This window comes from Danio rerio, chromosome 1, assembly GCF_049306965.1.
Source record: "Danio rerio strain Tuebingen ecotype United States chromosome 1, GRCz12tu, whole genome shotgun sequence".
Classification (NCBI taxonomy): Eukaryota; Metazoa; Chordata; class Actinopteri; order Cypriniformes; family Danionidae; genus Danio; species Danio rerio.
Genome location: NC_133176.1, coordinates 20,168,646 through 20,181,239, shown reverse-complemented (window position 1 = coordinate 20,181,239; position 12,594 = coordinate 20,168,646). Strand labels below are relative to the sequence as shown.

Below are 12,594 nucleotides of genomic sequence, written 5' to 3'. Positions count from 1 at the left end.
CTTAAGTAAGGTGAGATCTCATACTTAAAGGGTAATTGTGTTTATGCAAGGTCAAAGGTATATAAAGCATGAAGAATCAGAATCGGTACTCTAACTGATAACCATGACAAGGAATTGGTACTCAGTATCGTCTGCTAAAATCCTGATCAGACCATCCTTATTTATTACATATAACTTACAGTTATACTACTGGGGTTTGAATAATTTCAGGCTTGACTGTATCTTTTAATTAGGAAAAAGTTTCTCATACTAGGATGTAAGTCATCTCATATGCTGATAACGATATATATCCCAATATATTCAGTCAGTTAACATTGCCCGCATAGAAAGAGGATTTTAAAAAAAAGTATATTTAATGTTATTCTATCATCTTCAGGAGTCATTATTAGCTTACAGAAATGTAATTTCAAGGTGTGTGGTTTGTCAAGTTAAAAGTAGTTCAAGTTTCAGACTATGTATCTCATATCCTTGCTTCTTTAGGGGGTTTTTCACTCTGCTGCCCCCACAATAACATGTTGTGTGTGAAAAGCCTCTTACGCCTACATAGTTTACACAGGAACTGCTCTCAGATTTGCTTTAACTTGCGAGTACGTTTGAATCACGCCTTGCATTCTCCTGTATTATATACAGTGTGGCACAGATATTAAGGTAAAATTGTAATGCATTTTAATTGATAAGTTTTAAGTTGATATGTGAAATAGAATAACACGAATTGTCAAAAATGCGCTTCTATTTTATTTTTAAAGGTCTATTTACTGTGTGTGCCAGTTTCGGTATTGTCTCTTAAAATAGTCTAACCTTACTACAGTAAAGATCTACAATTATCAAAACTAAAAATGATAATTTGTCATAATTTGGACTAGATTTTGATTATCTTGGGAAAAATAAAAAAGTAACTATACACCAGCTCAAAATAATGTTATGACAAATCAGTAGGTTTTAACAAATGTTAGCAAGAAGTTTTTAATAATTTAAACCATAATAATAAACAATATAGTATTATATTAATGAAATTTAATATTACAATTTTTTTTAATAATATAATATAATATAATATAATATAATATAATATAATATAATATAATATAATATAATATAATTTTTGACTGTGGTATTATTAGCTGTGTATTAAAAAGTTACATTTTGAGGCTATATTAATAAAAATTGGAAAGAAATGTAATGTATATTGAGCCGTTAAATATTGTTGATAAATGATATATATTCATCATGAAATATGTTCATCTTTAATGATATATGATATTTGTTGACATATACACACACTCTATTGGCATACTACTACAGCATGAATTAATGATCACTTATTTAAATATGTGTATATTTTGTTGTGCTGTTTTGTCCAAAAAGAATATGTAGATTTTACAGATATTAAATATGTAATTGGATTAAATAGCTTTTTTTTTTACCCCCACATTTGTACTTATTATTGAGAACATGGTGGAAAAATAATACATTTGGACCCAAAAAGCATACAGTATATTGTATACAGATTGTATACTGTGCGTATACAGTGCTTTTACAATGTACTGTCATTACAAAATGGATTATTAATCTAGTTTCTTTCATAAGTTAAGGAAAAAAAGATCTTAACATTACTTAATGTACAGTAATACACAAGAATAAAATAATGCAAGAAATTAGTTTAGTTTAACGATGTGTAATGTAATATCTAACACAAATTTTAATTATTCAATTAAAATCTAAGAAGAAACGTGTGAACGTGTGAAACAAATGTGAAAATTTTTGTTCATATGTGAAGTTTTTTTTCTAAAAAATGACAGTATATTACAAACCATTTTAGAGCTTTTCACCATACATACTCTGGTAAGGCAACTTAAAAAATTGAGTTAGTTACCATAGATATTTTTAGGGATCGAGCAACAATGGTGCATAGGCCCTATTTTATTATTATTATTGTTGTTATTTATATTATTATGCCCCTAAACGAAGGAATTTTGAGGGTCTTAAACTCATGAAATGCAGGTTTTAGAAGTGGGTTATATGGTTCGAAAGCGCCAGCTATAAACATTTGGTGAAATGGCCCCCGAGCTATGTTTCACGCTGACATAAAAAAGTTGGCACACAGATCAACCATGCCAATACCTACAAAAAAGTCTTTTGGAGCAAAATCTCAAACCTAACAGGAAGTCGCATATTTTTAACTTCCTTTGCAAAAAAAGGGCGATGGAGACCTTGGGTGCGAAGTCCCTTTCATTGCTGCTTGCAGATTTAATACCCTTTATTTTTATTTACAGTCTGCATAAGATCTCAAAGTGCCTTTGTTTCAGCACATATCTGTACCTCAGTCAATTTTATTTGTTTGTATTTTTATTCATTTATGTATTATTTAAAATTATTGTTACTGTACACCCACCACAGTAACAGATCTAAAAACTTTAAGGTATGAAAGGCAACGGAAGGAATTAATCGAGTTACTCTGTACATCTTTGCCAACATCAGCAACAACAACAGCAGCAGCAGCTTTACTCAAACTGCACTGTAATAGGGGAAAAATAATTGATTTGATGATTGATTCTCTTCTTCTCCCAGGTCGTACATTTCCCACTCACCCGTATTTCAGCGCTCAGCTTGGTGCAGGCCAGCTTTCCCTCTATAACCTACTGAAGGCATATTCTCTGCTGGACCCGGAGGTCGGTTACTGCCAGGGCCTGAGCTTTGTGGCTGGTGTTTTGCTGCTCCACATGAGTGAGGAAGACGCGTTTCACATGCTCAAATTCCTCATGTACGACATGGGGCTCAGGAAACAGTACAGGCCTGATATGATCATACTGCAGGTACAGTAACACTCGCACAAAAATGAAGTATAGCTAATGAAAGTTTTGCTCCTCAAAATATGTTTAATCAGAGATTTCTTTTAAGTTGAATGCCATGTTTACACCATATGACCAGCCAAATACTATTCTTTTGTTTGCTTTATGATTGTATGTTATTCAGAATAATTGTTTTACTTAGGTTAAATGGATCTGAATGACAAGTTGTTGAATAAATGGTTTAAGAATTTAAATTTTTTTTGCTTAGCTAATGTTTTAGGAACAATAAATCTTTTTTAATTGATATGTTAAACGCCAATGGTCACGCCAAGATGTGAATAATTTTTGAAAATGCGCATAAAAGAGATCGCATGACTGAGCAAGATAAACTTTTTATTCAATAAGAAAAGATGCGCATAAACTACGATGGAAACACTTTTACTGAACAAATTCCAGTATGCGCATTAAAAAATAAAAATCATGTGATTTTGTTATAAGAGATCATGTGATGATAAAAATGTGTTTTCACATTTCAAAAAATATCTGAAATGCTGTTTTGCTCATTCTAAAATGCCAGTATTAGTGTTATTGTATTATTAATGACCTCCAGAACTGTCAAGAGCTTCTGTGCTTCAATGTCTGAACTGACGCCTACAAACACCACCACACGTTCATTCTCTGTCGGGATCGTCTTCTGAGGTGCAAGTCATTTATTCAAAAAATTCATGCAGCTTCATTTTTACTGTTGATATTTGGTGCCAGTTAATTAGGAAGTGATAATTTTGTTCCCTTTTTTTTTTTTTTTTTTGGAGATTCCTGTTCCGCTCAAATTGAATTTGCATCTTTGGATGGAAATATAGCTATTGTAGCCTATTTGTGCATATGCAGTGCCTTTAAAAAACAATAACTTTTTGCCGACACTAAATATTTTGAACAAAAGTGTAAATAAAAAAAATGACTATTTAAATTAATCTGACTACATATTTGGTCCTACAAATATAATTCAAGAAATTTGGAAGAATATTTTTGGCTTGCTTTCATGATTTGATGTGTGGCTTAGCGAGTTGGTTACTTTGTATTAATAGAGAGATTATGATTTAGAATAAATAATACATTTTAATAATACTTTATATGCATTAATAATACTTTAATATACTTTAATAATATTGACTTGTGATGTATAAGGGGATCTGGAACCTCATGTTTCAGACAACACTTAAGATTTATAAGTGTAATTTTAAAACAGGAATGTAGGGTTTTTTACCATATTACACTGGTGATTTACACATTAAACACGCATCAGTGGCCAAACACCACAAAAATTTTTTTTTAAAAGATTAGCATTTTTTTTTTACATAATGAAGCTTTTTATGGCAACATTTTCTTTTTCTTTATTTTCTATTTCTTTTTTTTTGTATTCTTTGCAGTAGTATTATCAGTAACGGTTTCTTTTTTTTTTTTAATTCAGATGAATCAGGGCTTGTGATGTCACATTAGGGGGAAATCTAGAACTGTGTGTTTCAGGCAATAATTATGATTTATGGGCATATTTAAAAACGGATTAGAGCGGCTTTTTAAAGTATTAGGCTGGTCATTCACACACATTAGACATGCATCAGATTCCAAACAGCATGTAAAAAACTAATTTGACATAATAGGTCCCCTTTTACTTAAAATATTAGCAATACTTTTTTTTAAACATACTGTTGCTCTTTATGCAAAACTTATCAGCAAAATTATCAGTAAGTGTTTTTCTTTTCTCTTTTTGTTCAGATTCAGATGTATCAGCTGTCTCGTCTGTTGCACGACTACCACAGGGAGCTCTACTCACATCTGGAGCTTTATGAGATCGGCCCCAGTCTCTACGCCGCTCCATGGTTCCTCACCGCCTTTGCCTCACACTTCCCGCTCGGATTTGTGGCAAGAGTATTCGGTGAATGCACTTTCACAAACACACACCCTTTCCCAATACTTGAACGAAAAAAAGATCCTGGAATTACTCATCACCACAATGCATTTTTCTTTAATTAGACACTTTTTTTCTTTACTAAGGGACAGTCCCTATGGACAAGTTCCTCCCTCAAGAGTGACATAATAGCAGCTCATGAATGGCCTACAGGTTTTGTTAGCAACTCAGATGTTTAACCACTAAGCCACACCAGCAAAACATGAAAAAAAAACTTATAAAGAAAGAATGAAAGCATGTTAGCAGATATCGGCAGGCCAATCAGATGTCTTTGTGGTAGATAGTTATGGATTCCTACTCTCTTGATTTCCACAGAAGTGTTTCTGAAGGCTCATATTTGGCATTCTTTTGTTGTCTAGAAAGATACATGAATCACATAGACGAGCTCGTTCTCTGTGTCTTTACATATACTGTCAGGTGCAGGCATTTCTGCACGTACACAGACACACCCTGTCTAGAGAGATAGCAACTAAATGCTGCATGTTGGCACCAATTTTCATCTGAAGGGGCGGTTTTACAGGTTGAGGGAGAAATTTGTGCACCTGGGTTTTTGAATTTCTTTGTCCGTTTTAAGTGGCGTCGGCAATTGCACATTCTTTGTCAAAACCCTTTTTGTTTTCTACATACATTGGTTATACTAGAATCAAATTAAATAGAATTGTGGTCTTATTGAAGGTTAATCAGGATTTATTGTAATATTTCCACAATTTGTGTATTGTTTATTAAAATTTTGTTTAATTTGGTGATTAGAATAAAGCTGAAATTAAATAAATGATTATTATGAAATAAAATACACAGTTTTAGATGCACAAACGTTTTATTTAGCATTGTTTATACACTATTGATTGATTTAATGTCTTATTTTGTATTAATTTGTTAGGTTTACCATATATATATATATATATATATATATATATATAAACTGTAATTAACTGAAATAAAAGTTAAGTAAAATTAAATATATTAATTTTGAATACAAATATTCAAAAATGAATTGTAATACTCCTAAAATAGAAGAAAAAAAGCAATGGAATTTAATGTAAAAAAACAAAAAAAGTTAATGCTAAATCAAACAAATTTGTTAAAAATAAGGCAGTAAATCAATAAATGATATATAAAAATGCTATTCATATATATATATATATTGTTTTGATCTAAATAATTGTGATAACGTTAACATTCACAGTTTTAACAGTCCAGATATCTGTATTTTTTCATATACAGCCTTAAAATTAATAAGGGGACTAAAAAATCTTTTCCGACTGCTTAAAAAATTTTAATATTTTTCCAGGGGAAAAGTAAAACACATTTTTTCTATTGTAAACTTACTTTAAATGTGCTAACATTGTTTTCAATGTTACTATTATGCTATATATATATATATATATATATATATATATATATATATATATATATATATATATATATATATATATATATATACTCTGTTTATATTGATAATTAAAATGATTCTGATTGGGTTTCAGTTAACAGTCCACCATTTATCATATCGGAGTGACAAATTCTCTGCCTTTCTTTATCCTTCTTAGCATCTCTCTATCTTCCATGGGCACGCAGAAGTTAATTATGCATGAAAATCATAATCACTGATGCGTAGCGACTGGCGCTAACTTTGTTTTGCTTAATCATATTTCCATGACAGTGTGTGTGGTGTGATTATAAGGGTGACCTTCATGCTAAGTTCAATCTGTTGAACCATCATGTACCATCTTGAGCCTTCTTAAACATACACATTTCTATTGAAATTCTTTTAACTTTACCCAGACATACACTAAGCTCTCAACAAATCTACTGGAAAGTTTTGCTTGATTCTAATTGGTTGATGACGATTGTCCACTAATCGCATAGCTTAAGTAGTTCCAGACAGGTCTTGACTGTATTGTTATGCTATATCATTTAAATATATATGATTAACAATAGGAAACAAATAAATCGATTTACACGTTTTTTCCCCAAATTATTTTTTTATCTGTGGAAAAGTATACAATTACTCATCTCATGAGTTATTTTATATAATTGATTTTTAGTTAATAATAATCTATCCACAAATTGAATGAAATTTTAATGTTGGGTTGTATATGCATACCTATATGTGTTTATGTATATGTGGATTGTTTGTGATGGTTCTGGCATAAAACTTTATGCCCGTACAAGCTGATAGGTCAACTAATCTGCTTCTGCAGATACGGTGCATGAGATTAGTTGCTGTTACCTCGGCAGCCAATAAGCTTGCTCCTCATCAGTTTAAAAGCTCTGCTTCATTCTATGATGTTTAAGCTGTTTTCAAAGACCCTCCTCCACCCCTGCTCCACCTGTGTTTAGATGTGCTATGGGAGTTACATGTATGTTATGTTTGCATCAGCAGATTTTTTTTTCTCAAATGGCATGTCTGAGTATATACTGGCAGTAGCAGGTCTCGGTACTTGCTCTACCATAATAATCAAAGCAGCAGCAGCGTAGCAGATCTATTACGCCAAGACCAAATACATCAACATTGTATGTTGTACATTGTACAAATACAACACAAATACATATACATTATTATCGTACTAAATCCAGAGAGTGTTCATGACAGAAATGCTATTACATGAAATAATAATTTTATTACCATCTGCAAGAAACTCAATGTCAGTGCATCTGTTATATTGATTTCCTTTGTGAACTCACACTAAACTATATTTGTATAGTAAATGCATTCATACGTTCACTGAGATTGCATCTTTAAATGGATTCCTTCTTGCAAACTAAAGACAGTACGTATTGATTTTGTGTCTTCCAGACATGCTGTTTCTTCAGGGGTCAGAGGTCATCTTCAAAGTGGCCTTGAGTCTTCTCGGGAGCCACAAACCTCTGATTCTCCAACACGACAATCTTGAGGCAATCGTGGAGTTCATCAAAACAACCTTACCCAACCTCGGCCTCGTGCAAATGGAGAAAACTATCAATCAGGTAATGTGCATGTGCATGATTCAATGCGAGTGTGCCATACCTTCATTCCGAACAGACACACGACTCAAACATACTTTCACTTGCTCTAAGTGTTAAGGCAGTGGCGCATTTGGGTGTGGATTTTGTTTGTGCTTTTGCGGTGACACCAATATACGTTTGCCTTTTCCTACACAATCAACACATACTTGCGCTCGGGTGTGTCCCGTGTTCATCTTCATATGTGGTTTTGCATAAGTGCTAGTTTGATTGTGAATTTGGCACAAATAATAGTTGGAGTTAGTAAAGCGTGGGTGTTGTTCAGTTTGTTTGTGTGTGTCTATGCAGGTATATCATATTAATATCTTTACTAAATTTACCAAGATATTGATATTTGATATAACAATTGAAAGATTTAGCAGCGAGAACTATGTTAGGTATAAAAACAGAGCATTAGGCAAACCTACAGATATTTTATTTTAAGTAGGATATAGTTTCAAAAGCAGGGACATTTTTATAATTTCATAAAGTGACAGGCATTTCAGAGGAGACAATGAAATATATATTATATTATATTATATTATATTATATTATATTATATTATATTATATTATATTATATTATATTATATTATATTATATTATATTATATTATATTATATTATATTATATTATATTATATTAGAGTGCTTTCAGAAAGATTTCATAGTGCTTCACTTTTTCCACATTTTTATGTTACAGCCTTATTCCAAAATGGATTAAATTCATTTATTTCCTCAAAATTCTACACACAATACCCCATAATGACAAGGTAAAAAAAGAAATCAAATGTTAAATAGGGATTCACGTCATGGGCAGGGCTTCTGTCTGCCCAGTGACTCTAGCTGCGATGCTAAATGGCTAACATTTTATTGAGAGAATAGCTGTGTTTATGTGCTTTATGAAGGCTGAAAAATAGCATTGATTCATTTGGAGCAGTGTCTGAGTCCACTAGATCCTTTCAGAGACGCATCAAGCTGAGTTCATAAACTCCTCCAGAAACTGTACCTAAATGATGGAAGCTTTCAGTTGTGCTTCAGACTGAGCCGAGCCCAGTTTGATGAACTGTTATCTGTGTCGGTAGGAGGATTTTCTCCTGGGACATCAACAACAGGTGCTACATCATAATCACACTCCTACAAGACAAAGAAAGCTCTTAATTGGTTAACGTGGCGCGAATGTCCGCTGAAGTTCAGATTTTCCGACTCGTGCGTTAAGCGTGTCAATCGCTCAAAATGCTCAACTAGCACTGCTTCATTCACGTGTCATTCACGCCACCTCATTCGTGCGTATTGTGTCACAGGATGTCTATTGGCATCTTTGCATTGACTTAACATGTAAATCACTAGCAATTGACGCTTATGTGCTGTCGTTCCTATTACTTTCTTTTTTTAAATGTAAGGTTAAGTAGCCATTGTTGGTCTCTTAATGGGTATTAAATTGTTTGAAAATGTATATTTAAGCTCTAAGAAGTTTAATAATATCTAAAACACAACATCATCTTGTTTCCATTACAAAACATATATAGGCCTGTTTTAGTCATTGAAAGAATTTGACATTTGGCTAAGAGTGGGAACCCTGGCGGTTGTTATTATTAATATTAATATTATTAATATCACATACAGTTATAGTTATTATATTTAATCTGTTTATGTTTTCTTTTACACCGTATAGATTTCTTATCTTTTAAAATGATTAAATAATATGTTTAAAAAGCAAGCCCAGAGAAAAGCGTGTTCACATGTATGTTCCACTGCTATATGAATTATTACTTGAATGATCAATGAGATATAAGTTTTGTTTTTTGGTACAAAGAATGTGACATCTTCCCCAGTATGAGGAATATTCAAGTCAAGCTGATTCTCAAACAAGAAAAACAGAGCAGGACTTTAATTTGTTGGCCAGGAATTGATTGTATGGTTGAATGATTGTGGTTTGCTTTTAATGTAGTGTCATGAATGACAGGTTGCCCTGCCTTGCAGCATTATCACACATAAATAAAGATGTTGTTGCAAAAGTGAGGAAAGTTATTTCAATTGAAACAGAGCCAGGCAACCGGTTGCACGCATGCCAACATTAGCACTTGCATGCCAATGTACATTTAAGGTAATCATTCCTCACCAGTCACACAGCCTGTTTTTATTAACCCTTGTGTATTGTAATAAAGTTAAGCAGTTAAAATTGCTATGTAATTCCTAAACGCTGGAATCACCAAAGCTGCATAGTGTCATTAAACATGTGCGCCTGTATGTACTTCAAACTTTGTAACTGCATTTGTATGTGACGCATCATTAAACACATCAAATAAACTTACTTGGTATTTTTGACTAATGAGCTGGATTTCTGCTTCTATCTCTGTCACTGACTGCTGTTTATCTGACATAACGCATGACAAGCAGACACGCTTGTGGGAATGGTGAGCGGGGAGAACCAGCTCATTTGCATTTAAAGGTGCAGGCTACAAAAACAGCTACACTGCTCTGAGCTCAAAATAGGCAGATTCTGGAGGCTATACTACATGATCTGATGGGTATTTTGAGCTGAAACTTTACAGACACATTCTAGAGACATGGAAGACTTGATTTACATCTTTAAAAGGGGTAAAATAGGAGGCCTTTAAGAGCACACTTACAAACTAAAGTGCCATTTTTATTTAAAAAACTTTAGAAAGACAATGCTCCTCGTCCAAACTTGCGTTTTTCTTGTGATTCAGAAGTTTGGTCTCCGTCTACATTATACAGCCTAAACAGACATTCATTGGGTAAACATAGTTTTAGCTTGCATCCATACTTGCAGTCTACAGCTTGTGTAAAGATCATATGAGAGGGTCTTTCTTGATGAATCAGAAAACAATCAGATCATTCAGAGAGTAATTGTGGATAGCTACTGTACACCTCCTATTTAAAAAGTTTGCAATTCTGTCCTTCTTTGTCCTGTCCTAGAACTCCTTGTTTAGCTGCTTTGACACAATCTACATTGTAAAAGCGCTATAGAAATAAAGATGAATTGAACTGTATTGAATCTGTCAATCTATACCAAAACAGAATATCAGCATTTCTAAATGAAAACTCTCTTTAGCATTCTCAAAATGGTCCATTTTTTTGCACGTCACAGATGCCAGAGTAGTGAGGACACCAGGCATAACCAGGCATTTGCTTTTTCTAGCAGAAGTCGGGATCTTTCTTGGTTTATTGTGCTCCCTGCAGTTGAAAATACCCTCTTTATGTTGTAAAATGCAGTTAAATGAGTAAGATTTTTCATTAACACATTCACATAAATGAGTTAATGGTGTTTTGGGAGTTAACATTTTATAAATAAGCTCTTTAAAACAAAAAAAAAATAAAATCTTAATAAGCATAGTTTATTATTAGGCTATTCATAGACCAAATTTTGTAAATACATAAAAGCATTTTTAATGGTCAAGATTTGTTTAGGCTAATTCAGAAAAAAATACTGTTTTCAATGTAGCCCAATGTGTATTATTAAAGTAGTAATATTATACTAATTTAAAGAGACCTTATTTGATCGACTGGTAACATAACAATGTACCTTTAGCTAGGGAGTGGAAAACTTTTCAATTGTCTTTCAGCTGTTAATGCACTTTTGAAAGATGCTTAGCCAGATTGCTTGTCTTTCTGCTTATACAAGAAAACAACTTGTTGCGTTTGCTGCAACAGGAGTTGCCTGTGGTCACTCGGGAATACAACCCGTTTGGTTCTCTCCGCCTCTTTCGTTCTCAACCTTAAGAGCTGTGTGGGCTCAAGTCTGTGTCGCGAGCTATGTGTGTGCACACAGCCCAGAACTGTAAAGGCTTTTATACTTAATGCGCTCGCCGTTGTACTATTGGGCAAAAACACAAGCATTTCTCATGTGAGATTGTCAACTGTGCAGATGAATATCAAATATCGCAAATTAGAAATTGTTGGTCAGTTATATTATGCTACTGTAAGTAATGTTAATTCAGCAATAATTCTCCAGTGCTGATAGTAGAATCGATTACGCCAGAGCTTATTGATACTTAATTCTTAAATATTTTAGCACAGATAAAGTACTAGTTTCAGTACCCAACTCTAGGCATAACTGTAACAAAACGTATGCATTTTAGTGTAAATGGCACCTAAGGGTATATGATTTTTGTACATTACATCATTTGATCATGCATCGGTAAAGACGTTTTATTTTTTGTTAAGTCTCATCATATAGACTGTAAAGGTATAATTGCGCGCACACACACACACACACAGAAAAAAACATGCTTCAACTTGACTTTGACTTGGTGCTCATCCTGTATATTTGCACTTGTCTCTGTGTAGGTGTCAGAGATGGATATCAGTAAGCAGCTGCAGGCCTATGAAGTGGAATATCATGTTCTTCAGGATGAGCTTTTGGATGGTCCCTCCACACTTAGCCATTCCCAGCGAGCGGCCCAGTTGGAGAAGACCAATGGAAGTCTCCGACAACAAAACTTAGACCTCCTAGAGGAGCTACAGGTGCCTCATACTAACACCAGCAGAATCTGTTTTTATATTTGCACTATATAGTTTGTATTTGCAAATGAAAGACGTGTTTACATTGCATCATGTTAACTAAAGGTTATTGCACACTAAATCTGAAATTTTCATCCCGAATTTTTGCATGTTTTAAAATAACTTCGACCTCGCGTTGTGTGAATCGTTTTGCTACACTACGTCCGAAACTTTTGTCTGTCATAAAAAATTTAGTTTTAGAATTGTTTTTAAATTTTATATATTTATTTATTTTCCTTTTCGCACCCAAATAATCGCTTTGAGAGGTGTTTTGAGCCACAAAAGCTAAATACAGAATGCTTTCATTTGAGCTACACATTTTTATGACC

The 12,594-nt window shown here is 33.2% G+C and overlaps 1 protein-coding gene across 16 annotated transcripts in view; it reads left to right on the top strand.

The window, feature by feature from the left end:
- The window catches only part of tbc1d1 (TBC1 (tre-2/USP6, BUB2, cdc16) domain family, member 1), a 119,688-nt gene that overhangs the window by 104,001 nt on the left and 3,093 nt on the right, over window positions 1-12,594 (top strand). For all 16 annotated transcript variants that reach the window (XM_073950080.1, XM_073950072.1, XM_068217982.2 and 13 more), the window contains 4 exons: window positions 2,569-2,813; window positions 4,563-4,722; window positions 7,556-7,725; window positions 12,053-12,229. In XM_073950080.1, the coding sequence (XP_073806181.1) occupies window positions 2,569-2,813; window positions 4,563-4,722; window positions 7,556-7,725; window positions 12,053-12,229 (752 nt within the window). The remainder of the gene's footprint in view (window positions 1-2,568; window positions 2,814-4,562; window positions 4,723-7,555; window positions 7,726-12,052; window positions 12,230-12,594) is intronic.